Below are 24124 nucleotides of genomic sequence, written 5' to 3'. Positions count from 1 at the left end.
AGTGGATGCCTGCAGAAGAAGTCATCCAGGACCCCTTGAGAACTAATTCAGTCTCTGATCCCGATGAGATCCATCCATCCGCCACCCGAAAGCGCTGATTGTAAGGCTGGGCTTGCCACACTTGCCTCCAACCCACAGGGGTGTGCCGGGGCCATGAGTAATCAAAGGAACTATTATAATCAAAGGTTCCTGATTAAAATCCCATTTCTAAGAGATAGCCCTGTCAAGCGAACGTGTGCCCTGAGCAGGGCTTGGTCTTTGTTGCTCTTTCTTCTTGCTGTAACCCGTTGTCTTTCACCTCAGCGAGTTATGGCATAAGGAAAGGAAAGTACTTCAATAACTTCGTGAGCGTCCTGCTAATTGCAGACAAGCCGTACAGAGCAGTTCAGCACGAGCAAGTCACCATAGAGCCATAAACCTTTCTGATTAATGCGCAGGGGAGCACTTCACTTGCAAAACTCGTTGCCAAAGGACATCACTGAAGCACGGGACCTAATGGGATTTTAAAAAGGATTAGAGAGAACCTAGTGGGAGAACACCCCCAGCTTGGATCCACACGGCAAAGGGGTATCAATCCTTACAGTCTGTAATTCCTCTTATTCTTAAAGTGAAGGCATTCCAGGCAGGCATTTAGAGGCTGGGGATTAGGCAGAGGAGGATACTCACCCCTTACAGTCCCTTGGTCTTTATTTTCAGCTCAGAGACTTTTGAGCTCAATGTGGTTTCCTCAGTGGGTTTCTCCTCCATGGATTTGCCCAGTTTCCCTCAAACCCAGGAAAACTGTTAGTATAAAAAACATCCTTCAGCATCCTCCCTCTTCCCTCCCCTTCTTTAATTTGGATGGGGTCCTGCTGATCACTTTGGCAGCACAAAAGACTGTTCTCTCATGGTTGAGACTTTCTCTGCCATGGAGCATTCAGGTCATGTTTTCCCTGATGTTCCTCATGTTTTTTTCATGTTCACCATATTCCCAACCAGGCAACAGCCAACCCAGAGCCTATATATACTATATATATATGTATGTATACATATATCCATCATCATATGAAGCTACACTGGATTTTTCCCTATATACTCCTCCAAATACCCCTTGCCATTTTATCCCCAAACCCCAAGTCCTGCAAGATCTTTCTGAACATCTGCATCATCAGTCTTCATCTCTGCTGTGCCAAATACACAAGAATTATCAGCAGTTTATCTCATTGTCATTTCCTGTCTGCTAATTTATTTACCTCTGCTTGGACTTTCCCTCTTAACAATGGATGACCTAAAGGTCTTTCCCTCTGGAAATCCGTGAAAACCCTTATCTACAAGGTCGCCCTTATCTACAAGCTCATCCAGTGAACCCCAGACACTGAGTGAGACAGGACTTCCCTTTACAAAAGCTACTATGGCCACCATGAGCTCATCACCAAAGCCAGACCAAACTGCAGGTCCACAAAGGTGAAGGTGCAGTAAGGCAGAGGCATGAATCCATGCACAAAAGGGATGTCCAGGGGAGCGAGTCTGGCATGTATCCAGATGTGCTGTACACAACAGGCTCTCATATCTGCTGTCCCAGATCTACGACCAGGAGAGGAAAGTTACGTGCTCTTGGCAAAGGGAGTTGTGCAACAGGACTCTACTGCGTGTAGGCAAGGCTCTGGTGTAAAACCTCACTGCTCTCTGGGTCCCTGCTTTGCCCAGGGATGGTTTTCCAGCTGCTTCACGGGATGGCTCTGCCAGAATAACTACATCTGCCTGAGGAGCTCAGGGAGGCCAGAACTTCATAGAACCCCAGCCTTGTTTGTGTTGGAAGGGACCGTAAAGCTCCTCCAGCTCCAACCCCTGCCACGGGCAGGGACCCCTTCCATAGAGCAGCTTGCTCCAAGCCCCTGGGTCCAACCTGGCCTTGAACACTGCCAGGGATGGGGCAGCCACAGCTTCTCTGGGCACCCTGTGCCAGCGCCTCAGCACCCTCACAGGGAAGAGCTTCTGCCTAAGAGCTCAGCTCAGTCTCCCCTCGGGCAGGTTAAGGCTGCTGATCTGCATTGATGCAGATCAGCAGAAGACACACATTAATGCTCACTAAGGAGCTAGACCAGTATCAGCAAGGGTTTGCTGTTTTTTTTCCCTTGGGATCAGTGTCCTGTCTCTCATCCTGATGTAGAGCCTGTTTCTTTAGCTATAGGGCAGTGGAGAGCTTCCAGTTTCCACAGCTGTGCTCTCATTAGGGCATTCCTCAACCTCGCCCCAGGGCCCAGTGGTGAACCCTCCATCTCCACCCTTGGACCCATGCTGGTCCCTCAGCATCAGCCACTGCTCCATTCCCCCCTCGGCTCCACAGGCTCACACTGCTGGTGGTGGAGCAGAGTCAGCAGCATCATCTGCCCCGGCTTCCCCAATGGGCTGTGCCATGGGGCTCCATGGCCTGGAAAAGGCTTTTTCACCCTTCCTCAGCTGCCATCCCATCGCTGCAGTGATGCAACAGCTCACACAGGTCCCATCAGTGAATGCTTTAATGCTGCACATGGAGGCCTCCCTTCATCCCCACACTGGTGCTTTGCAGGTGCCGGGATGGTCCAGGGCTCTCCTTCCCCAGCTGCAATTCCTTCAGCTTTGGGGAAGACGTGTGTGATGCACTAGAAACTGATAGCACAGAGGTCCGTCGGCTGTGAAAGTGGCTGAAGGTGGTGTGTGTTTGCTCAGAAACTGAACAAAACCCAACCACAGGCTTTTCTGTAGGACAGGAACAGCCCTCCTTCAACCTGCCTTGCACCCAGCTACCAGAGGGCTTTTCTTCATTTATAATTCAGCCTTTTTAAGATGAAAAGAAGTATTTCAGACAAATCTTGGCTCAGAAATGCCACCATCGTGCCCCACAGATGCTATAATGTCCTTCAGGTTGCCATTCTCCTCTGCAGATTGCTCTCCTTATTAGATGCCATTTCCCATGGTGCCCCCGGTCTAATAATGAGCAGGCCTAATAATGGACATGCCCTAAAAGTGGTGTCTATGGAAACTTTCCAGGTCATGGACAGACTGCGTGTGGCACTGTCAGCAGCGGACTGCATCCCTCACAGTGCATGGAATTAGTTGCCATTAATGAGAAATCCCCTCCGATTTGAGCAGGGAGGGAGAGGGCTCAGGCCACAGCAAGGGAAGATGGACAAGGAGGATGTACCAAGCACCTTGCTGCATCCCTGCCCCGTTCCTCCTGCAGGACCCAGAAGGCTGCAGGAGGTGAAAATAGGGGTGAAGAAACCCCTTTCTTCCCATGTTATACTGCAGGGGACACCCAGGGCGTGCAGCGATGACTCACAGGGTGATGGGTGGTTATGCTATAACCCTGCTGCTGCGGTGCTGTCCCCTCCTGCTCAGCCACAGCAGGGGTTTGATCCTGCACCAGCAGCACTGCAGAGGCCATGGGGGGCAATGGGAGGTAATGTTTAACCTCTGCCACCAGGGCCTGCAGCCTGGCATTAACCCCGTGCAGGGCCGTGTCCTGCACTGCTCTGCAGAGCCCATGGGGTAAACCTCAGCCCTTCCCACCCAGGGTTGCCCATCACCTTTAATCCTCCTCCCCTTCCTCCCTTTGCAGGTCCAGCCACCAGCTGAGCTGCGGATGTGCTCAGAGGAATATCTGGGCACAGTTCAGATGTCTTTGGGCAGGACCAGTGAGCAAGGAGTTTGCAGAGCATCCCGGGCAAGGACAGGACCATTTGACAACCAGCTGGGAGGGATAGTTTTGAAAGGTCACATCAGACCAAGCCCTTTGCATCTCCCTCATTGCAGTTTTACCAGCAGAACCTTTCCAGTAGCAAATCACTGCACTGACCGATGCCGAGGGTCTCTAATGTCCGATTGGATTTGCAATGTCTGCAATTTCAAGCTTCCAGTGCTGTGCTTTTTGCTTTGCTTTGTTTAGTTTTGCTTTGGGGGCACTTGGCTGCAATGAAACAACCTGGAGCAGGGTAAGGACAGGGCTCTGCTCAGTTCTAGCAGTGACTCATGCAGGTTTTCTGCCAATAAGTACCATTTCATTAACTCCAGCATCAGCCCCTCTCCCTAAGAAGAGCTCTGTGAGTCCCCCATTTGGGATGAATTGTCAATAAAATGGATTGCTGTAAGGTTGCCTTCTAATTCAGAGAGCAGAAATCAAGATTATGGTCACCTAGGAGGGAAGCTGCAGGGGAAGGCAGGCCCGTCCTAGGATGAAAGGCTCAACCTGCCCCTCTTACCAAGGGGGGACCTGGGCTCACGATTGCCCCAGAGCCACAGAAGCAGCTGCAGAGCAGAGGTGGAGGGGAAGACTTGGCTCCCGTTGCCCCGTTCCAACCCGGAGAGCCACATGCTCAGAGCAGACAACTGCATTTCCCCTTGAGATCCAATGCCTGTAAAGAGATGGGGTTTTCCATGTTCGTAATAAAACTGCAATCCATAAAGCTTAGCTTTCCCATGCCCATCAATGTGGTTTTCCAGGACATGGTGACCGGCCACCATCGTACTTTGACAAAGCAGGAGAGCCTGCAGAGTGAAGAGTTGTGGGGTTGGGTTCTCCCCTCGTCCTCCTCAGTGTAAAACTTAAGGCAGCCATGCAAAGTCATCTATAACCTGATGGGTGCATGTGGACCCTGCTGAGCACACCCCGGCTGGCTCTTAGGTGCTGGCGAGCCCTGAGGTCCTGCTCTGTAGCAGTTTCGGGTGTCTTAGTGCACAGGACCCGATGATGAGCTGGGCACGGGCACCGACCAGAGCGTGGTCCCACAGCACCCATATTGCCTTTCATCTCACACCCATCCCTCCCCACCCCACAAATGTCACCCTTTTCTTTAATTACAAAATTAGAATAATTGCCCTAAGCTCAGAGCAGCTCCTCTTGACCCGGACTTGGCTTTGCCATCGTCTGCTTCTGTTCCAGCTCTGCAGAAGGCTTTGTTTCCATGAAACCTCTTACATTTTCCAGCTATACCAGTCGGTCAGGTAACAGTTATTGCCTCTCCCTATACATCTTTCTTCCTCTGCCAGGATTGCTGCTGAGTGTGTGAGTTCCCTCTGGGGAATAGCGTGCACGGTGAGATCCCAGGACGCTGCCTCAGCACGGCTCCTGCTCGAGGGGCTGAGATGGCAGCAGAACCCTGGGTGCTGCGGGGCCATGGCAGCACCCTGGGACCCCACCTCGCATCATCTCCGATCACCTCCTAGACCAGTCACTTGGGTTGGCCAAGACAGAGACTTGCTGTGCCTGCAGGGAGCCCGTCCCGAGGCGCACAGGGTGAGGACAAGTGGTCAGCGAGTCCCTGCACTGTGCTGGGATGTGGCTGCTCCCTCCAGCTGAGCTTGGAAAGGAGAAAATGGGTGGAAAAGGACCTGTGCTGTGCAACTGCTCCATGGGGAGTGGTCATGGCCCCACTTAATAGGATGCTGTTGGGGATAGAGGGTCAGGTGGAAAGACAAAGTCTGAGCATCCGTGCTTGCTAAAGGACATAATGCGTGTTTTCCAGCTGACTCCCCTCTAATCTGACCCTAATTTGGGGAAGAGTTTTCCTACCGAGTCTTAAACTCTCTGTAAAGGAGCTGCTGGGATATTGTGGCAGCCCAGTGCTAATGACCATGCAGGAAGTATTCCCAAGACCTGGCACAGGGATGTTCCAGCGGGCAGGAAAGGACCAGGCTATCTTCCCCACCAGGCTGTGGACCAGCTCCTGCCCCTGTCAACGCTTCCACAGCGACAAGTCCACGCGATGCTCTGCCTGGGAAACCATCCTTTAATACACATGCAGCCATGGGGGTACATCAGGCTGCACCACCAGAGGATGGGGTTTGGGAGGACCAGCAGCCACCTCCAGGTCCTCCCTGCAGTGGTGGAAGGGGAGGGATGGCCAGTGCCCCCTTGGAGACAGCGTGGCCCATGGGGGTGATAGCGGGGAACCGCTGTGCCGAGGCAGTGAGGGAGCAGGGCTGATGGCAGAGCTGAGAGGAGAAAGCTCAGATCTCCTTTCCACACGGTTGTTCATGCGATGCAGCTCAGTGTAAGGGTGTAAAGAGCAGAGGGGCAGCAGGGGAAAGGGTGGCAGCAGCAGGGGTGGGGAGGGCTCTTCTTCCTGATGCTCCTGTGGGAAAGAAACAGAGCAGAGCAGTGGGAACAAAGGGGTTCTCAGGCTGCTGAAAGCAGCTGGAGTTGGTGCCAGCAATGGCCAGGCTGTGGAGGAGCAGCGTGGTATGGGCAGCAGATGCTGGAGAGCTGGGGAGGACAAGCTGGGAGAGGAGGAGAGCTGCTGGCAGTGCTCTGAGGGCTGGAGGACTACAGAGCCAGGCTGAGGGAGTTTGGGTTGTTCAGCCTGGAGAAGAGAAGGCTCCTGAAGGGGAGACCTGAGAGCAGCTCCAGTGCCTGAAGGGGCTGCAGGAAACCTGGAGAGGGGCTTGGGACAAGGGATGTAGGGACAGGCCAAGGGGAATGGCTTGAACCTGCCCGAGGGGAGACTGAGATGAGCTCTTAGGCAGAAGCTCTTCCCTGTGAGGGTGCTGAGGCGCTGGCACAGGGTGCCCAGAGAAGCTGTGGCTGCCCCATCCCTGGCAGTGTTCAAGGCCAGGTTGGACACAGGGGCTTGGAGCAAGCTGCTCTATGGAAGGGGTCCCTGCCCGTGGCAGGGGTTGGAGCTGGAGGAGCTTTAAGGTTCCTTCCAACACAAACCATTCCCTGATTCTATGGTCCTAGGGCAGTCACCCATCCCAAGTGTGGGGTGGGAATGGGGCCTGTGATGACTTTGCCGAGTGGTGGTGTTTTCTGTGTGTGTTTGGTCACAGTCACAGACCCGGGGTGCTGCAGGGAGCACAGGGCATCTCAGGGGAAGGAGAACCAGTGCCCTACCTCTCACTGGCCCGTGGGGGACTTGGCAGCATCGAACATCTTCTTCCGTCCCTCCATCCCCGACATGGCCTCCACGTTCTTGCGCCAGTCGCCCACTTCCACGGGACGCTCCTGCAGGGACAGGGGTGGCAGTGGCCATGGATGGGGTGTCCAGCAGCCCCACACTGTCCCACCCCACCGCACAGCGCCCTCGGCCCCAGGCGGCATAGGGAAGGTCGCTGCCCTGCTGCGAACACCCTCTCCATCGGTCCCAGCTCTGCCACGTGTTCTCTGGGAACATGCCCAAGTGTCTGCTCTGCCAACCCACAGGCATCCATAGATTACAAACCGTGCCCCAAAATCATCTCACGACATCTAAACTGAGCTCAGATCTATTCACCGCCTGGCGCTGAGGGCTGTGAACGCCGTTGCCTATGCAAAGGGCTGAGTTGTGCTGTACAAGAACAGGAAAAGTCAGGAAAATCAGTTGAAAATGGAGATTTCATCTGATGCACTCAGCTGGGACCAGACCTTTGCAGGGAGGCCCTAGGAAAGGGGCACAGCTCTTGCCATTGGGTGCCTGCACACCCCAGGCAGGTTTGGGCATCGTTCTCTGTCTCTGCTAGAGACCTCCCTCTCTCACATCTCTGCAAAGCTGGTGTGATGTGGGCCATACATCTCAAGCCAAATGCACTTGCTGGGCTGGCTCTGCCTTATCTAATCTGGGTTTGGGAATTTCCCGAGTGTTTTCCGGGCATGATTGCACTGAACAGGAGCTCTCCTGGTTCCCTACGAGACCAAAGACCAAACTCTCTGCAAGTGCAGCTCAAAAGACATGCCAAGGGGGCCCCAGCTGAAAGACCCCACATGCTCTGGGAGGGAAGAGCAGCATGGACACAGCCCTAAATCTCACTTGATATCATCCACCAGGTACCTGGCGCAGTCAAACTGCTCCCATGTGGTCCTGCAATGGGCCCATCTTCACAAGGACTGCCTTGTGCTATTTCTGAGGTCACAAAGGATGAGCAACAACCCGCGAAGGACCTCGGAGAAGGGCGAGAGCATCCCTAGGAGGTGCCTCCATCTCTGGCCTCTCGAAGAGTCGCCCACCTTCTCCGTGTCCTCCTTCTTGACGGACTTCAGGTTGGCTCTCAGGTCCATGGACACCTTGTGCTTGGAGCCCAGCAGAGCCCTCAGCATGGCATCGGCAGAGACACGGACGCGGCGCAGCGGGGGCCGCTTGAACTTCCCTCGGAGGTCGAGCACTTTGATTTTCAGGTCTTTAATCTGCACGTGGGAGAAAGGAGCAGGAGCCGGGGGTCACCGCGCGTGAAGGAGCCCTCCTGCAGCCGTGAGGACTCCCCTCAGCACCTGAGCACAGAGCTGCTGCCACTGCCTGCTCCCAGCCTGCTCGGAGGGCAGACATCCCATGACAAGAAGCTCTCAGACCCACGAAGGGTGACCAGGAGAGGAGGAGGTTGCCTGTGGACCCAGTGGACAGTGGGAATTCCCTGAGGCCGGGATGAACCTTGGGCACAGCGATGTCTTGCACCCTCAGATAACCCTGGTGCACATCCCACATCCCAGCTCAGCCCGGTCCGTGACACACTCCAAGCTGCCATCTGGATGGGAGTTAACGTAGGAGCAAACTGCCCATCCTGCCTCCTACCTCCCGAGTGTTATGGTTGCATTTCGCTTCGATGTCGTATCTCTCTTCATCCACGATTTCAACCTTCTCATGCAGCTCCCTGCACAGGTCCTGGGGGGCAAGCGCAAGAGGAGAGCAGTGAGTGATGCCCCTCCATGCCCCCAAGGACCTCAGTCCACCCTCAGACCTGAGAAATACCTGGAGCTGGCTCAAGGAAAGCCCACTGGTGCGCAGCGGTGTGATCCGCTCAGACAGGTACCTCTCCTTCTCTGCCTGCTTGTCCACAATCTCCTGATCCCACTCCTCCTTCGCCTTTGCCAGCATCAGGCTCTACAAGCACAAGTAAATGGCACAAGTGTGAACAGACGGGCTCCTCTGTTCCCCCTGAGCATCCTCACGTATCGTCTATAGGCTGGGACAGGCCTGTCTGCCTCCAAACCCCATCCCTGCTGGGGCTGTCCTCCCCAGATCCCTGTGCTGCTGCAGCACACATCAAACAACCCCTGCACCTTTCGTGTGGTGGCCCTGAAGGTGCATGGCCGGAGGCAGCACGGGGTGGTGGTCCCGACGGATGCTGTTGTCAGCACTTTCTCTGCATGGGTTTGCTCTGCTGGGGCACTAAATGGTTCTCCCAAGCCACAACCGGGGGAGCTCCCAAGCTGATGCTGCAGAGCTGCTGGTGCACAAACACGAGGTCTGTGGCTTTAGAGCTGAAGGCGTCAGAGTCTCTCCCCACCTCAGCAAAGGGGAGGTTTGTTTAGTGCATGGACCACAAAGCCCACATGAGTGAGGATTTTGGGGCAAGACAAGAGGTGGGACTGGGAGCTGCTCCCCAAGGGCCATTCTTCTGCTGCTCCTCATGGCTGTCCCCCCGACCACGCACCCAACCCCAGCTCCTTTTCCCCAGCAAGTCAAACCCCAGGGACTTTCCAAGCCTCAGGACTCACCTTCAACAAGAGCTTGCGTGAGGCTGTGATCTTGGATTTTCTCTAGGGGAAAGGGGAGGGGAAAGAGGAACAACAAACTTTGAAAACAAGCTCACAGCAAACGCAGAGCAGCATCGGGATCGCTCCCGAAAGGAGAAGCACTTACCTCCCTGCAGGCAGGCGTGCGTTCAGGAGGGAGCAATAAGGAGCAAGAGAAGAGCACAGAGTCAAAAAGAGGGCACAGAGAATCACAGAATCCCAGCCTGGTTTGTGTTGGAAGGGACTTTAAAGCTCATCCAGTTCCAAGCCCCTGCTCAGGGCCACTGCTCAGGAAGCCAAAATGCCATTCAAATGTGGCCACTGTGCCCATCGTGCCAGCCTCAGCAGTTCAGGCCACAACACCCCCATGTATGAGGTCCCCATGGAGCTGGGGCTGGCACGCAGGATAGAATCATAGGATCATAGGGTTAGGGTTGGAAACAACCTTAAGCTCATCCAGTTCCAACCCCCCTGCCATGGGCAGGGACACCTCACACTAAACCATGGCACCCAAGGCTCTGTCCTGCCTGGCCTTGAACACTGCCAGGGATGGAGCATTCACAACCTCCCTGGGCAACCCATTCCAGTGCCTCACCACCCTCACAGTAAAGAACTTCCTCCTTAGATCCAACCTAAACTTCCCCTGTTCAAGTTTTAACCCGTTACCCCTTGTCCTGTCACTACAGTCCCTAATGAAGAGTCCATCCCCAGCATCCCTATAGCCCCCTTCAGATACTTGGATCCTGCAGGGCTGGGGCATCTCCATGTCATTGCTCAGTGGAAGCTCTGCAGGGAGGTTTCTCCCTTCTGTTCACCCCGTGGAATAGGTTTTACCTGCATGATGTGCAGAAGAGCCTCACACAAAGAGCCTCTACAAAGAGCCTCACACAAAGAGCCTCACATAAAGAGCCTCACAGCAAAGAGGGTGGTGCCCACCCCGGATCCCTATGTTGGGATCTATAAAAGCTTGGAATTGGACATTGAAATCACTACTGAATTTGATTTAAAGCTAGTTTTTGCAATGGGAATGGCACAGAGGTCGGGCACAGACTGGGCTCACGGCTGAACCCTTCCAAGCACGGACATGCTTCTCCAGCACACGCAGCCTGTGGCCAGACCAGGATTTGATGGAATCCAAGGGGAAGCGATGCTACTCACGGCTCTGGCATTGCGGAGTCGAGCTGTTCACCTGCAGGGAAAAGCAAAACGTACCAAAAACGGGAAAGAAGCTGAAACAAAGGAGCAAATCCTGAACCCACCCAAACGCAGAGCACGGCGGCAGCGAGATCTCCTGAGGGCCGGTGCTGCCCCGTGCTGTCAGCGGAGGGAAGCGACTCCGTCCCGCTGGGAAGCACCAAGACAGCCCCCTTGCTCTGGGCCAAGCTCATCGCGGGCAAGCTCCAGCCTGCCTCCAGCCGGCCCTGCAGGACTCGGTCTCTGCTCCTTAGGGGTTTTCTCAAGCACGGAGCTGCTCCCGCATGGACTCCGTCACCCACCCTGGCTCAGGGCGAGGGGATGGAGGCGAGCGTGGATGGAAAGAGCAGGAGAAATGGGGGGGTCCCTGCACCATGTGAGCTTGGGGCGTCCCATCCCACAGCTCCCCCTTGGCAACCACAGGGGTGCTGGAGCCAAAATCCATCTCGGGAGTGGCAGAGCAGAGGGCAAAGCGTCACAGGGAAGCGCCTGAGCTGATCCCTTCGGCAGCCGCGGAGCTGGCAAAACACGCACGGGCTCACGGCTTAAATGTCCTGGGTAATCCTATGCCCTGGCAGCTGCTTCCAACTGCACTGCTTCCCAGCACTGCACACAGCATTCCCAACTGCACCCAGCATTCCCAACTGCACTGCTTCCCAGCTCTGCACACAGCATTCCCAACTGCACCCAGCATTCCCAACTGCACTGCTTCCCAGCTCTGCACACAGCATTCCCAACTGCACTGCTTCTCAGCTCTGCACACAGCATTCCCAACTGCACCCAGCATTCCCAACTGCACTGCTTCTCAGCTCTGCATCCAGCATTCCCAACTGCGCTGCTTCCCAGCTCTGCACACAGCATTCCCAACTGCACTGCTTCCCAGCACTGCATCCAGCACTCCCAACTGCACTGCTTCCCACCTCTGCCTCCAGCATTCCCAACTGCACTGCTTCCCAGCACTGCACCGCTTCCCAGCACTGCACCCAGCATTCCCAACCACACTGCTTCCCAGCTCTGCCTCCAGCACTTCCCTCCCATGCCAAGAAGCCGAGGCACTGTGTAAGTCTAAGTAATAGAAAAGCGTGGGGGAAAAGCCCACCAATTCAATCTTTTCCTCTTTCCAACCAGGAGAAACAAACTGATCCCACATTTCAGACAGAAACAGCATTTTCCAGGGGTGGATTTAGTCCTTTTCCTTGGATTTTTTGCTTTAATCTCTTTGTATCCCCCTCAGTTTGGAATCCCAAAGATTCCTGCTGGGGGAAAGAAAAAGGAACAGGTCTGGTCTCCAACAGCTGCTCCCAAACACATGGAACCTTTGCCAAGCAAATTCCAGTGCACATCCTGGCTGCATCCAGTTGTTGCTGTCCTGTCCCCATGCCCCCCCATTGCCACAGCCTGAAGGAATGGAGTTTGTGTGGGAAATGCCATAAGATCCCAGCAGGAATCATCTCCCCCAGAGCGCGCCCTGGATTTACATGGAAAATATCCCCAAAGCTTTTTTTCTCCCCAAAGCCGCATCAGTCGGATGCAGCCAGAGCCTGTCCGGAGGGGTCTGGGGGGACAACAGGAGCACACGCAGGGAAGGCGGCTCCTCTCCCCCGACACTGGTGTGCTGAGTGGGTCAGGTCTCAGCTGCTCCCTCCAGTTTGCCCCTGGGGAGGCAGAGAAGCCTTTGGGCTCTCTGGGACTGGGCAAAGCCTCCCAGCGTCTCCAGCATTCCCTGTTGGAGCACAGCCCGGCATCCCTGGGAGGTGGGACCCACACCACCCCTCACTCCAGCGACCTCTACCAAGGTCAATTGATTTTTAGGGCCAAATAGCTCTAAATTGGCTTCCCCGGGGACAGCCAGGAGGGTGAGACATCCCCAGCAGCCTTGTGCAGGGATTTCTGGGCTCCAGCTGGATCTCGAGCATCCACAAGAGACTGATAGGGACAAGAGGACCTGGATGAGTTTGTTCCGCACTATTTGTCCACCCCCAGCCATGAAAAGCTTAAAAATCTCATTCAATCGTTAGATTGTGGAAAACTTTACAAGAAACAGCACCATAAATCCAACCACCACCACCCGCACACCGCACGCCGGAGACATCCCACGAGCACACTGCCTTGATCCCCCGCTCCTACGGAGACTAAAGCTGGGATAAGTGGGCAAATGATCCCAGAGCAGCTCCCGCACTGGGGCTTTCCCGTCGCACCCCTCCCACCCTGTCTCCAACAGCACAGAAGCCGCCTGAGCATCCTCAGAGGCATCCCCATGGACCAGCACCCGCGTCCCCACCGGCGCAGCCTCACCTGGGCGCTGTGCGGAGGGAGGTGATGCCTGGCCCGGGGAGCGCCGCGCACTGCCGGGGCGGGCGGTGGAAGGGGCAGTGTTGAAGGGCAGCCGGGCTGCGAGTGGCCGGTAAAAATAGCACCGAGCCCCCCTGCCTGTGCTGCCGGCGCCGGCGCGCCTCGAACGGGGCTGCACGCACCTGCACCCGCAGGAACACGCCTGGCACACGCGTGACCCCCGCGTGAGATGGGCATCCTGCGCTTGTGAATCACCCCAGCCTTGCGCACGTGTTGTGTGTGAGCATGCATGTACTGTGTGAGCATGCAAGTACTGTGTGAGCATGCATGTACTGTGTGAGCACGCATGTTGTGTGTGAGCACGCGTGTTGTGTGTGAGCATTCGTGTTGTGTGAGCATGCATGTACTGTGTGAGCATGCATGTACTGTGTGAGCATACATGTACTGTGTGAGCGCGCATGTTGTGTGTGAGCATTCGTGTTGTGTGAGCATGCATGTACTGTGTGAGCATACATGTACTGTGTGAGCATACATGTACTGTGTGAGCGCGCATGTTGTGTGTGAGCATTCGTGTTGTGTGAGCATGCATGTACTGTGTGAGCATACATGTACTGTGTGAGCATACATGTACTGTGTGAGCGCGCGTGTTGTGTGTGAGCATGCATGTACTGTGTGAGCATGCATGTACTGTGTGAGCACATGTGTGTGAGCATTCGTGTTGTGTGAGCATGCATGTACTGTGTGAACATGCATGTACTGTGTGAGCATGCATGTACTGTGTGAGCATACATGTACTGTGTGAGCGTACATGTTGTGTGTGAGCATTCGTATTGTGTGAGCATGCATGTACTGTGTGAGCGCGCGTGTTGTGTGTGAGCATTCGTGTTGTTTGAGCATGCATGTACTGTGTGAGCGCACGTGTTGTGTGCGAGCACATGTGTTGTGTGTGAGCGCGCATGTAGTGTGTGAGCATTCGTGTTGTGTGAGCATGCATGTACTGTGTGAGCATGCATGTACTGTGTGAGCGCGCGTGTTGTGTGTGAGCATGCATGTACTGTGTGAGCGCGCGTGTTGTGTGTGAGCATGCATGTACTGTGTGAGCGCACATGTTGTGTGCGAGCACATGTGCTGTGTGTGAGCGCGCGTGTAGTGTGTGAGCATGCAGGTTGTGTGTGAGCATGCGTGTTGCGTGTGAGCGCACGCGTAGTGTGTGAGCAAGCACGCATGTAGTGTGTGAGCGCACGTGTTGTGTGTGAGCACGTGTGTAGTGTGTGAGCGAGCGTGCATGTAGTGTGTGAGCATGCAGGTTGTGTGTGAGCATGCAGGTTGTGTGTGAGCACGCATTGTGTGTGAGGATGCATGTACTGTGTGAGCGCACATGTTGTGTGTGAGCATGCATGTACTGTGTGAGCGCGCGCGTTGTGTGTGAGCACGTGTGTTGTGAGTGAGCACGCGTGTAGTGTGTGAGCATGCAGGTTGTGTGTGTGTGCTCGTGTTGTGTGTGAGCACGCATTGTGTGTGAGCACAAGTGTAGTGTGTGAGCATGTGTGTACTGTGTGAACACATGTGTTGTGTGTGAGTGCGTGTGTTGTGTGTGAGCACACGTGTTGTGTGAGCACGCGTGTTGTGTGTGAGCACACAGACATGACCACGGTGCACCATACAGACGTGCTCTTCATGGCACACCTCCTTGCTCCTCTCCCATGCAAACCAGCACCAGAGAGGCTGGAAGAGCCCTGCCTTGTGCCGGGAGGCAAATCCGTGAGCCCTGAACCCCGCACTGAGCTTTCCTGGGAGAAAATCCCCTTGGTTTTATGCTGCTTTTATTTCTTTTCCTTTTTCCTTCCAGAAAACGAAAGGGGGGGGGGGTGTGGTGCTGACCCCATGCACTGTGGTGCACGCGTGCTCTGCGGTGCTGCAAACACAGTGGTGTCCCCATGGGAGCACTGGCCAAGGGGCATCCCTGGACCCTCTGGAGCAGGGCAATAGGGTGCATCCGATTGGGACCAAGGATGGGGCAGACCCTACTTTGGGGGGGGTCAGGAGCATCCAGGCTCACCCAGCACAGCACCATGCTTTGGGATGCTCAAGCATCTCCCAGCCCCTCACAAGCTGTGATGTTTTCCCCATGGAATTCCCAAAAAGCAGCACCAACGCTGCTGTCTCGCCCCCCTGCACCCCACAAAGCCCCACGCCCCGTGTCCCTTCGCAGCCCACACCTGTTCCCAGGGATATTTTTAGGGGCAAGTTTAGGAGCAAACAATTCCCATCCCAGCAGGGACAATGCCTGGCATTTTAATCCGGGGGCTATTACGGTCACGGACACGCAGCTGCATGTGCGGGGTCGCTGCCATGGTGGGGACCAGGCACTGCCTTCCCTGTGCCTGGGCACTACGGTGGGAGCTGTGCCCCTGGGGCAGGATGCAGCCCCCAGCCTGGAGCGAGGGGGGTGATGGACACAGTCCCATCGTGTTAGACCCGCACCAGTCACATCCCAGCGAGCCCAGGAGACCCCCCCCTCTGTGCCCACTCTCCTCAGGGCCCCCTCCAAGGACACGTTCCCCTTCCCCGGCTCCCAGCGCAGTGGATCTGCTCCCAGCCCCAAGGAGGAGGCTTTATACCAGCCCCGTTAGACCTTTATAAGGCAACAACCCCCATCGGGGCCGTGCCTCCAGCATCTTTCCTCCCAGCTGCCTTGGGATTGTTTTCGGAGCACAGAGGAGCCAAATTTAGCCGCTGACAAAGGCGCTGCATTCCCCACAGCCGTGCCCCGGGGACCTGAGCAGGGCCCGGGCTGCTTCAGATGCCATTTGCTCCAGTCTCAGGTTTCTTCCTCTGCTGGGACCTGGAGCGAGGAGGAGGAAAGGGCAGGAGAGGGATCAGGCAGCAGGACCCCTGGATTCAGGGCTTCAGCATCGGTTTCAGAGCACGGGTGCTGCCATGAGGGGCCAGCAGCAGGAGCCCAGGATCTCCCCATCGCTCCTCTCCAGCTGATGGGATGATGAGGACGTCTTGGGTCTCCATCCCCAGCTCAGAAACCACAATCAGCTGCCTCAAGATGAGGGCTGTTTTATTAGGTACCACCCGAGGCTATGGGCACCCCCCGGGGCTCCTGATCAGTAGGAAGGGGGCAGGCTGGAAACCATGGGGGAGAGCAGTGCTGAGGCCACATTCAAAGCAAACTCAAGTGCTTCCCCATGGGATGCCATGGAAGGGGTGATACCAACAGAGAAATGTATGGGGAACACAGACCCACCCAGGGCCAAGTCCCCAAGGACAACCCACTTGCCCCATAGGTCCCAGTGGTCCTACAGGTCCCCTGTGGTCAGCCTTTTACAAGTGGACAGCCTTGCACGTGTTTGGATGGACTTGAGCAGTTCCCCTCTCCCTCTGGATGTGCTGAGTCCCTGGAAGATGCTGGTGCTTCCTCACTGCTGGGCATCGGCCCCACAAGCACAGCAGGGACTGCCGGGGCTGCCCTCCAGCTTCAGGTCGAACTGCACTGGGGCTGCAACGGTCCCTGGTGTTGGGACCCCAAACTCGGAAGGTATCTGACAACGGGATCAGGTTGGTTGCTCCATATGAAGCCTATTTCCCTGCAGAAGCAGGCCTGCAGCAAGGCTGGAGGGATTCCTTTCCCTCCTCGAGGCCCTGGAGCCATCCCACCCATGCTGTCCTTGCCCTGGTCCTCCTCTCATCAACCCCAAAGTGCAAAGCAGGGCAATGGGAGACAAACCTTCCACTTCTGGGAATATTGAGGAAAAAGCTGGTTTTCCTTAAATGCCTTGGGGAGACTCAAAATGTTTGCAGAAGGGGCCAAAGCTGAGGAGGGGTCTCTCAAAGCAATGGGGTTCTTTATGAACCCAAGCATAAAGTGCTCCCTGCCCCATGCTACTGGCAGGAAGTAAAGTCTTTACTATATCAGGAGGAATTATCTACTTTGGGATAGTGGAAAGACATTATTCCAATGGAGCTGAGCACCCACTGAAGGATTCCAGCTCTCCATGGTTTTGCCAAGTGACACGTGAAACCTCAACACTGATCTTGTCGACTCTGACAAAACGAGGGGAGGATATTCAATCTGTGTCAATGGGCTGACACAGTTAACAGTGATGTCAGTTTAAACATCCTAAAACCCAGCCTGGTTTCCAGGCTAAGGCAACACATTTCATGGAGAAAAAGAGAATATTCCAAATAACCCCAAATTTCAGGCCTTTTTAGACACTTTTTCAGGGGGGTTAAGGCATTTTCAGGGTATTTCCAGGCTCTCCCATCTCTCTCTGAGACATTCGGTGCACCTCAGCATCCTTTTTGCGGCAGGGCTGGGCTGAGCCATCACCAGGGCATTGGGGCTGCTCAGCCTGGAGAAGGAAGCTGCATGGAGACCTCAGAGCAGCTTCAGTGTCTGAAGGGGGCTACAAGGATGCTGGGGAGGGACTCTTCATCAGGGACTGTAGAGATAAGACAAGGGGTGATGGGTTCAGACTGAAACAGGGGAAGTTCAGGTTGGATCTAAGGCAGAAGCTCTTCCCTGTGAGGGTGCTGAGGCGCTGGCACAGGGTGCCCAGAGAAGCTGTGGCTGCCCCATCCCTGGCAGTGTTCAAGGCCAGGTTGGACACAGGGGCTTGGAGCAAGCACCCCTGCACCCACATTCATCCCCATGGTGCGGCACAAAGGGTGCCAACCCCAGCACCCATGGGTGCTCTGGGGTGGGTGGCACAGGGCAGCCCCAGCACCGGCAGTGGTGGGAGGTGATGGATGGAGCTGGGAGCAGCAGAGCCGGATTTTCAGGCTCCTGCCTTTGCACTTGGGCAGCGCTGGGGAGCCTCGCTCTGCTCAGCACCCAGCACAGGGGTACCCTGGAGCCAGCGCGCTGGGGGGGTGCTGCCGAACACCCCCCTGCCGTGCCTCAGCTTCCCCATCTCCAGGGGCATTGAAAAGCCGCCCATGCATCCTCTCCCTTCTCCTCTTAAGGTGATCTTAAGGTCCTTTCCAACCTTAACTATTCTATGATTCTCCATAAGGGACCTGTGAGCTCCTTTGTATCTATGCAATCAATTAAAAACACCTTCACCATGCTGGGCCTCCTGCAATGCTCCCAGTGCCCTTCTTCCCCCATGCTTGATTTCCCCACATTACTTTCCTGCCTGCAGGAGGTTTTCCCTTAGGTAAAATCACCCCATTTGCCCAATTCCACCCATCAGCACTGGGCCCCATCCTGGTGCTGGGTGCTGGGGGATGCACCAAGCCCTGCCCCTGCTCCGGGGTGGCCTTTTCCTCAGCATCAACTACTGAGCCCTGAGAGGCGACCCCAAACTGCCTCCCACTTGTTCAGCACCCACCCCTGGCCCTGCTCCCAGGGTCAGGCTGTGAAGCCACCCATCCATCCACCAGATCCGGGGCTCTGCACACAGGACATTCCCAATCCTGCAGTAACACGTGGTACAGGCAGGGGCTCTGTTGGTCTGCAGAGAGATGAGGAGCTTAAAACGGGGATGGAAAATCTTGGTTTTCCCTATGCCCAATCTGAAATGGGATTTGCCTTGCTCTTTCTGTCCTCCCTCCTCCATTACACACACCCATCTCGACTGTTTTCTTCCCCAGTTCCTCGCTGGCACTTGGAAAACACAAACCCTCTATTCACAGTGAGAGGGAGCGTAGAAAGGTCGAAAACAAGGAATCGGAGCATCCAAAAGGGGCTCGAAATGCAGAAGAGTTCAGAACCCCCCTTGTGCTGCGTGTTCCCCACCCCTGGGTGTTTGCAGGGCTTTGAGCATCACTGAATCCCCTGGCTCTGGCTCTGGGGATTTACCCCCAGGATGGAGATCCTTGCCTTGGGAATGCTGTGTGAGCATCCCCCCATCCACCGAGAAACCCACTCCCTCCTGAAATGTGTGTGGGGACCAGGCCTGGGGGCTGCTCCGTGCAGGGCTCCATGCCCAGGGTGTTTCCTATGGGCAGGGCCCCAGGTCCCACCATCCCTGGAGCCCACCGTGTTTCGGGCCGCAGCACAGGGATGTGCAGGGTTTAGATCCGGATTCATTTGCAGCCGGTCACAAGCAGGGCGGTGCCTCAGCAAATGGAGCTCTGAGGCTCAGGGATCGTGTTCCTTGGGTGGAAAACCATCAAAATGCTCATTCCCACGTGCTCAGGAAGAGCCGGTGTGATCCTGGCCCTGCACACGGAGCTCTGGCCACGCCACCGTCCCTCCCCACAGCCACCCTGAGGTTCCCCCCATGGGTCCTGCTGGGTCTGGCGGGGGTGGCTGGCGCTCGGGCCGGGGCCGGGATGCTCCGCTCTTGCCATTCCCACGCATCCCGGCAGGAGGATCCGCAGCGCCTCCGGCCGCGGCGCTGGGGCTCAGGCTCCGGCTTGCGCAGCGCCGGTGGCTCCAGGCGCTCGTGTCTGCGGCGCCTGTCGGGGCAGAGCCATCCCCATCCCTGCAGAGCCAGGCGGGCTGCTCCCGGGTCGCCTGCCCGCAAACCAGCCGTGAGAATCCCCTGGGACACAGCCGCAGTGGGATGGGGGACCGGAGAGGCTCGGAGAGGGATGGCGGGGGGGGCTTTGGAGCCCGGCTATGGGATGCTGGAAGCTTTAGGGGGATGCCAACGACCAGCGAGGCTCTGTGCAGGATTTGTGCTCTCCCATGCCCTGCAGGGTCCCACAGATCAAAGCAACACCAGGTAAGCAGCAGAAGGTCCTGTTTGGGGACATTTTTGGTACAGGGAACCAGGGTCTCCATTGCCTTCCCCAGTGTCCCCCACCAGCCTGAGGACAGCTCAGGGCAGGACAGTGTCCAGCAGCACGGCCATGTCACCGTGCCATCGGGTACAGTGCCCAGAGGGGTCCCTGCTGCAACAGCAGCTCTGCAGCCCCTTCTCAACATGGGGGCTACGGGGGATCTGTGTCCCTGGCCACATCCATCTGTCCCAGTGCCACTGGCATTTGGGCAGAGCTCATCGTCACCCTGCTGCCTTCGGGCTCAACCTCATCCCTCCCCTGTCCTGCAGGAGAGGCCCGGGGGTCCCCATCAGTTCACCAAGGTCCTGGCCATGTCAGCTGAGGGCTGGAGGGCCCCCAGGCAGGGATGTCACCTCCTGCCATGTCCGGAGCCAATGATGGTGGCACCAACTGTGTCCTTTGCCCATTGTGCCAAGGGGATGTGGCTGGATGCCTGCAGCTGCACCAGCCCAGCTCCCGCGATGCTGCTGTCCTGCCCCAGGACAAGGGGATTCAGCACCCACACTGATGTCCACAGGGCCACCATCCCCATCCCCTGAAACAGACAGCGGTGGCCTCACTCGCCCGTATGGATCTCATTGTCCCTGCTGCCCGCTGAGCCAAGGGCCATCTCCATCCTGCTCTTGGGATGCTGCATGTCCACGGGCTGTCCCACCGGGGCTGCGTCAAACTGCACCACTGCAGAGAGATGGAGCTTGTCACCCAACTGGACGGTGCTGGGACATGGATCCAGCCCCGAGGGAAGCTGGGGAGAGGAACCAGCCACGGTCCTCACCGTCATCCCACGTGCAAGATGGCAAAGGGCCCTATATCCCTTGGGACCACCCCAGACAGAGGGAGGGTGTTAGAAAGTCCCTCTCCAGCTATGCATGGAGGTGAAACCCAATGGGGGATGCAAAGGGCAGAGAGGGGGGACACAGGACCACCACCCAGCAGGCCTATCCCCATCCATGGCACCCTCTCTGTGATCCCCATGGGGAATCACTGAACCACTCAGAGATGGGACCTCGGGTGGGTCCTGCCCCCCGACCCCGCGGTGCAGGGGTCCTGTACCTGCTCGGCAGCTGTGCCGGGCGCGGACGACCTGGATCGCCTGCTGGTTCTTGAAGCGGACGAGCCCCATGGTGATCGCGGCGTTCCAGCCGGGGTCCTCCTGCGCGCAGCGGAAGTCGATCTCGTGGCTGTCGTCCATCACCACGGTGAAGTAGATGTGCCGCTCCTTCCACTCCACGCACTCCACCGCCTTCATGCGGGCGAAGCTCAGCTCCTTGCGCCGCGAGCCCTTGGGCTCGAAGAGCTGCAGCCCCTTCTCCGTCAGCAAGCAGCGCTTCTTCTTCCAGAGCTGCAGCAGCCCCCCGCTGCGCTTCTCCAGCACCCCCTCCCTCAGCACCTTCTCGGGGGTCATAGCGGCTCCTCAGCCCCCGCGTCCCTCAGCACCGCGGCATCACCCACTCCGCCTCAGAGCCAAGGGTCCCAGGACCCCACGGGGCACTCGCCAGCGGCGCTCAGAGGGGGTGCGCAGCGGGGACCCCCATTGCTGGCCCCAGCCCTGTTGCCGGGGCTCTGCTCCCAGCGCTGCGCAGCGTGTGTGGGATCCCGGCACCGCGCGCCCCGGGAGCTGTCGCTACTTGCCCGGCCGCTTCCCACTCGCATTCCTGCCGCCTCGCCTGGCCCCTCCTGCGGCGCAGGCACCCACAACGCCCGGGCGAAGCCCGGCCAGGCCCAGGCGGCCCCGCGGCACCGGGAGGAGCTTTTGGGGTTGCCCCGAGGGCCTCGTGTGAACCGGCAGCGGGTGGGGATGGGGCTGCACCGCAGCGGGGCTGGGGCAGGGCTGGGGCACGGCAGGGAAGCCCGGGAATGGGGTGCAGTGCAGGCTGCTGGGTGCAGTGCAGGCTGTTGGGTGCAGTGCAGGCTGTTAGGGGTGCAGTGCAGGCTGTTGGGTGCAGTGCAGGCTGTTGGGTGCAGTGCAGGGTGTTGGGGTGCAGTGCAGGCTGTTGGGGTGCAGTGCAGGCTGCTGGGTGCAGTGCAGGCTGTTGGGGTGCAGTGCAGGCTATTGGGTGCAGTGCAGGCTGCTGGGTGCAGTGCAGGCTGTTGGGTGCAGTGCAGGCTGTTGGGGTGCAGTGCAGGCTGTTGGGGTGCAGTGCAGGCTGCTGGGTGCAGTGCAGGCTGTTGGGTGCAGTGCAGGCTGTTGGGGTGCAGTGCAGGCTGCTGGGTGCAGTGCAGGCTGTTGGGTGCAGTGCAGGCTGTTGGGGTGCAGTGCAGGCTGCTGGGTGCAGTGCAGGCTGTTGGGGTGCAGTGCCAGCTGGCACAAGGCAATAGGGTGCAGTCCTGTTGGGGCTGGGGGGCTCTTGGTGCAGTACCAGCCAGGAAGGGGCTATAGGGTACGGTGCTGGTTGAAGTGGGGGCTGTGGGTCTGTGTATGCAGCACCAGACAGCCAGGGGCTGTGGGAACCCCTGGGCGGGGGCTCACATTCAAGCAGGTGACATCTGGTGTCTGTGCAGGGCTGCCCTGCATTGGGCACAGCCCTCGGCACCCACCTAGCCCTGCACCCAAGGGTGCTGCCCCAGCCCTCAGCAGCACATCTCCCACTCCCCCCCATTCCCCGGGGCAGGGATCTGAAGCCCCCAGCAGGGCCCAGCATCGCTCGTGTGAGCGGTGCAGGGGGATGCAGCGCCCAGCGCGGTCCCGCCGGTGTCCGCCCTCCCCTGCAGCAAAACACCGGCTCCTTTCCGCCCCGTCTCGTTCCCGTTCCGGCCACCGCAGCTCCTCTGTTCCTGTGCCAGCGCCTGGCACCGAGAGTCACGGTGGGGACACCCGAGGCTGCCAAAGCGGGTGATGGTCACTGCCTGCTGTGGTGCTGGGAGCCCGTTGGCCCAGCCAAGGGGAACAAATCACTGCATGGGGCTGGCAGCGCCCAGCCCAGCCCCTGGCTCCCGCATCACCCCCGGGGGGTGCAGCCCCTCCTGCTCCAGCCCCTCCATCGCTTCGGTCCCTGCAGCCGGCGTGGCCGGGGGAAACGTCTGCAGCGCCTTGAGCTGCTCCTCATTATCCCTCATTAAGAGGGCAGGGCAGCGCCTGCCGCAGCCAGAACTGGTTCGTGCTCCCCGGGGCCAACCTCACCGCGCTGGCGGAGATCCCGGTGTCCCAGGACACCCCGTTTCCTGACGTCAGGAGGCCCCGGCTCCCCCGCAGCCCTCTGCATCCCTGCAAGCGCAGTCCCGGGTGCCACCAGGAGCACCCCAGCAGGACCGGGAGGAGCAGAGCAGAAGTGTGGCCTCCCCCCACGCTCCAAAGGAGCATCCGAGGCTGTTTTCCCACGCCCAGGTAAAGCTCGGCTTCAGGGATGCTGAGGTGAGAAGTTTCGGGATTGGTGCTCCCAGGTCTGCTCCAGCGAGCTGGGATGTCCCTGGGCGCTTTGGTTGCCCAACCAGACCAATCTCCTTCCCCTCCGGGAAAGCCAAGGGCTGCCAAATCCCCCCGAAACCCAAATCCAGTTCCAGATCTGCTGCTCACTGCTTCTCTAGCCTCCTCCGGTGATCCTGCCCCTCAGCTCTGCTCTCATGAGACCCCTCCTTGCAGCACTGGATGCAGTTTTGGCATCCTCAGTGTAAGGACATGGAGCTGTTGGAGCAAGTCCAGAGGAGGCCACCAGGATGCTCAGGGGCTGGAGCAGCTCCTGTATGGAGACAGGATGAGAACATTGGGGCTGTTCAGCCTGGAGAGGAGAAGCTGCATGGAGACCTCAGAACAGCTTCCAGTGTCTGAAGGGGGCTACAAGGATGCTGGGGAGGGACTCTTCATCAGGGACTGCAGTGATAGGACAAGGGGTGATGGGTTCAGACTGAAACGGGAAGTTCAGGTTGGATCCGAAGCAGAAGCTCTTCCCTGTGAGGGTGCTGAGGCGCTGGCACAGGGTGCCCAGAGAAGCTGTGGCTGCCCCATCCCTGGCAGTGTTCAAGGCCAGGTTGGACACAGGGGCTTGGAGCAAGCTGCTCTAGTGGAAGGGGTCCCTGCCCGTGGCAGGGGTTGGAGCTGGAGGAGCTTTAAGGTCCCTTCCAATCCAAACCAGTCTGGGATTCTCTGATTCTATTCTATGGGTTCCATCACCACCAGCCTCCAGGCCACAGGGTGCTCGGCCACGAGCCAGTCCTCTGGTTCATCTCTTCAGAGGCCAGTCTGGGTCCCACAGCCCCTCCATGCCGGCAGCAGCAAGGGATGGATGCTGCTGGGTGCCATGTGGCTCTGCTACCTCAAAAGGGAGCTGGGCAACACTTGGGTGCTGGCGTCCAGCACCAGGCTGTGCCCATGCACAGGGAGCTGTAACCAGCAGAGGGTAGCAGATGGTCAGAGCATCCTGCTGCAGTTTGGGCAGGGGATGCCCCGAAAGCATCCTTGATCCCACTCCCAGCCCCTGGGCCTTGTCCACCACCTCCTCTGGCTTAAGCAGGAGGCTG

General features: G+C 57.6%; 2 protein-coding genes across 2 annotated transcripts; both read right to left on the bottom strand.

Annotated features, from left to right (window-relative positions):
• Positions 1-5729: 5729 nt before the first annotated feature.
• TNNI1 (troponin I1, slow skeletal type) lies at positions 5730-13058 on the bottom strand. The gene is made up of 8 exons (XM_061442785.1): positions 12932-13058; positions 10597-10631; positions 9425-9466; positions 8676-8807; positions 8499-8588; positions 7940-8116; positions 6851-6961; positions 5730-6092 (listed from the first exon to the last, which is right to left on the bottom strand). Exons 4-7 carry the CDS (start codon positions 8799-8801, stop codon positions 6854-6856), a joined length of 501 nt encoding a protein of 166 aa, XP_061298769.1. The 5' UTR covers positions 8802-8807; positions 9425-9466; positions 10597-10631; positions 12932-13058; the 3' UTR covers positions 5730-6092; positions 6851-6853.
• Positions 13059-19654: 6596 nt separating this feature from the next.
• PHLDA3 (pleckstrin homology like domain family A member 3) lies at positions 19655-21085 on the bottom strand. The gene is made up of 2 exons (XM_061442838.1): positions 20723-21085; positions 19655-20347 (listed from the first exon to the last, which is right to left on the bottom strand). Exons 1-2 carry the CDS (start codon positions 21072-21074, stop codon positions 20226-20228), a joined length of 474 nt encoding a protein of 157 aa, XP_061298822.1. The 5' UTR covers positions 21075-21085; the 3' UTR covers positions 19655-20225.
• Between the last annotated feature and the right edge of the window lie 3039 nt (positions 21086-24124).

The sequence above is a fragment of the Pezoporus flaviventris genome, unplaced genomic scaffold (assembly GCF_033815535.1).
Source record: "Pezoporus flaviventris isolate CSIRO_AGI_PZ_B2104156 unplaced genomic scaffold, CSIRO_AGI_Pfla_v1 ptg000253l, whole genome shotgun sequence".
Lineage (NCBI taxonomy): Eukaryota > Metazoa > Chordata > Aves > Psittaciformes > Psittacidae > Pezoporus > Pezoporus flaviventris.
The sequence above is the reverse complement of the archived record's forward strand: the minus strand, read 5'-3'. Positions and strand labels throughout refer to the sequence as shown.

Coding starts and splice junctions, on each gene's coding strand:
- PHLDA3 (XM_061442838.1), bottom strand. CDS start 21,074: ATGACCCCCGAGAAGGTGCTGAGGGAGGGGGTGCTGGAGAAGCGCAGC. Junction 20,348..20,722: donor CCGGCACAGCTGCCGAGCAG/GTACAGGACCCC, acceptor ATCTCTCTGCAG/TGGTGCAGTTTGACGCAGCC.
- TNNI1 (XM_061442785.1), bottom strand. CDS start 8,801: ATGCTGGCAAAGGCGAAGGAGGAGTGGGATCAGGAGATTGTGGACAAG. Junction 8,589..8,675: donor TTTCCTTGAGCCAGCTCCAG/GTATTTCTCAGG, acceptor CTTGCCCCCCAG/GACCTGTGCAGGGAGCTGCA. Junction 8,117..8,498: donor GCAACCATAACACTCGGGAG/GTAGGAGGCAGG, acceptor TCCCACGTGCAG/ATTAAAGACCTGAAAATCAA.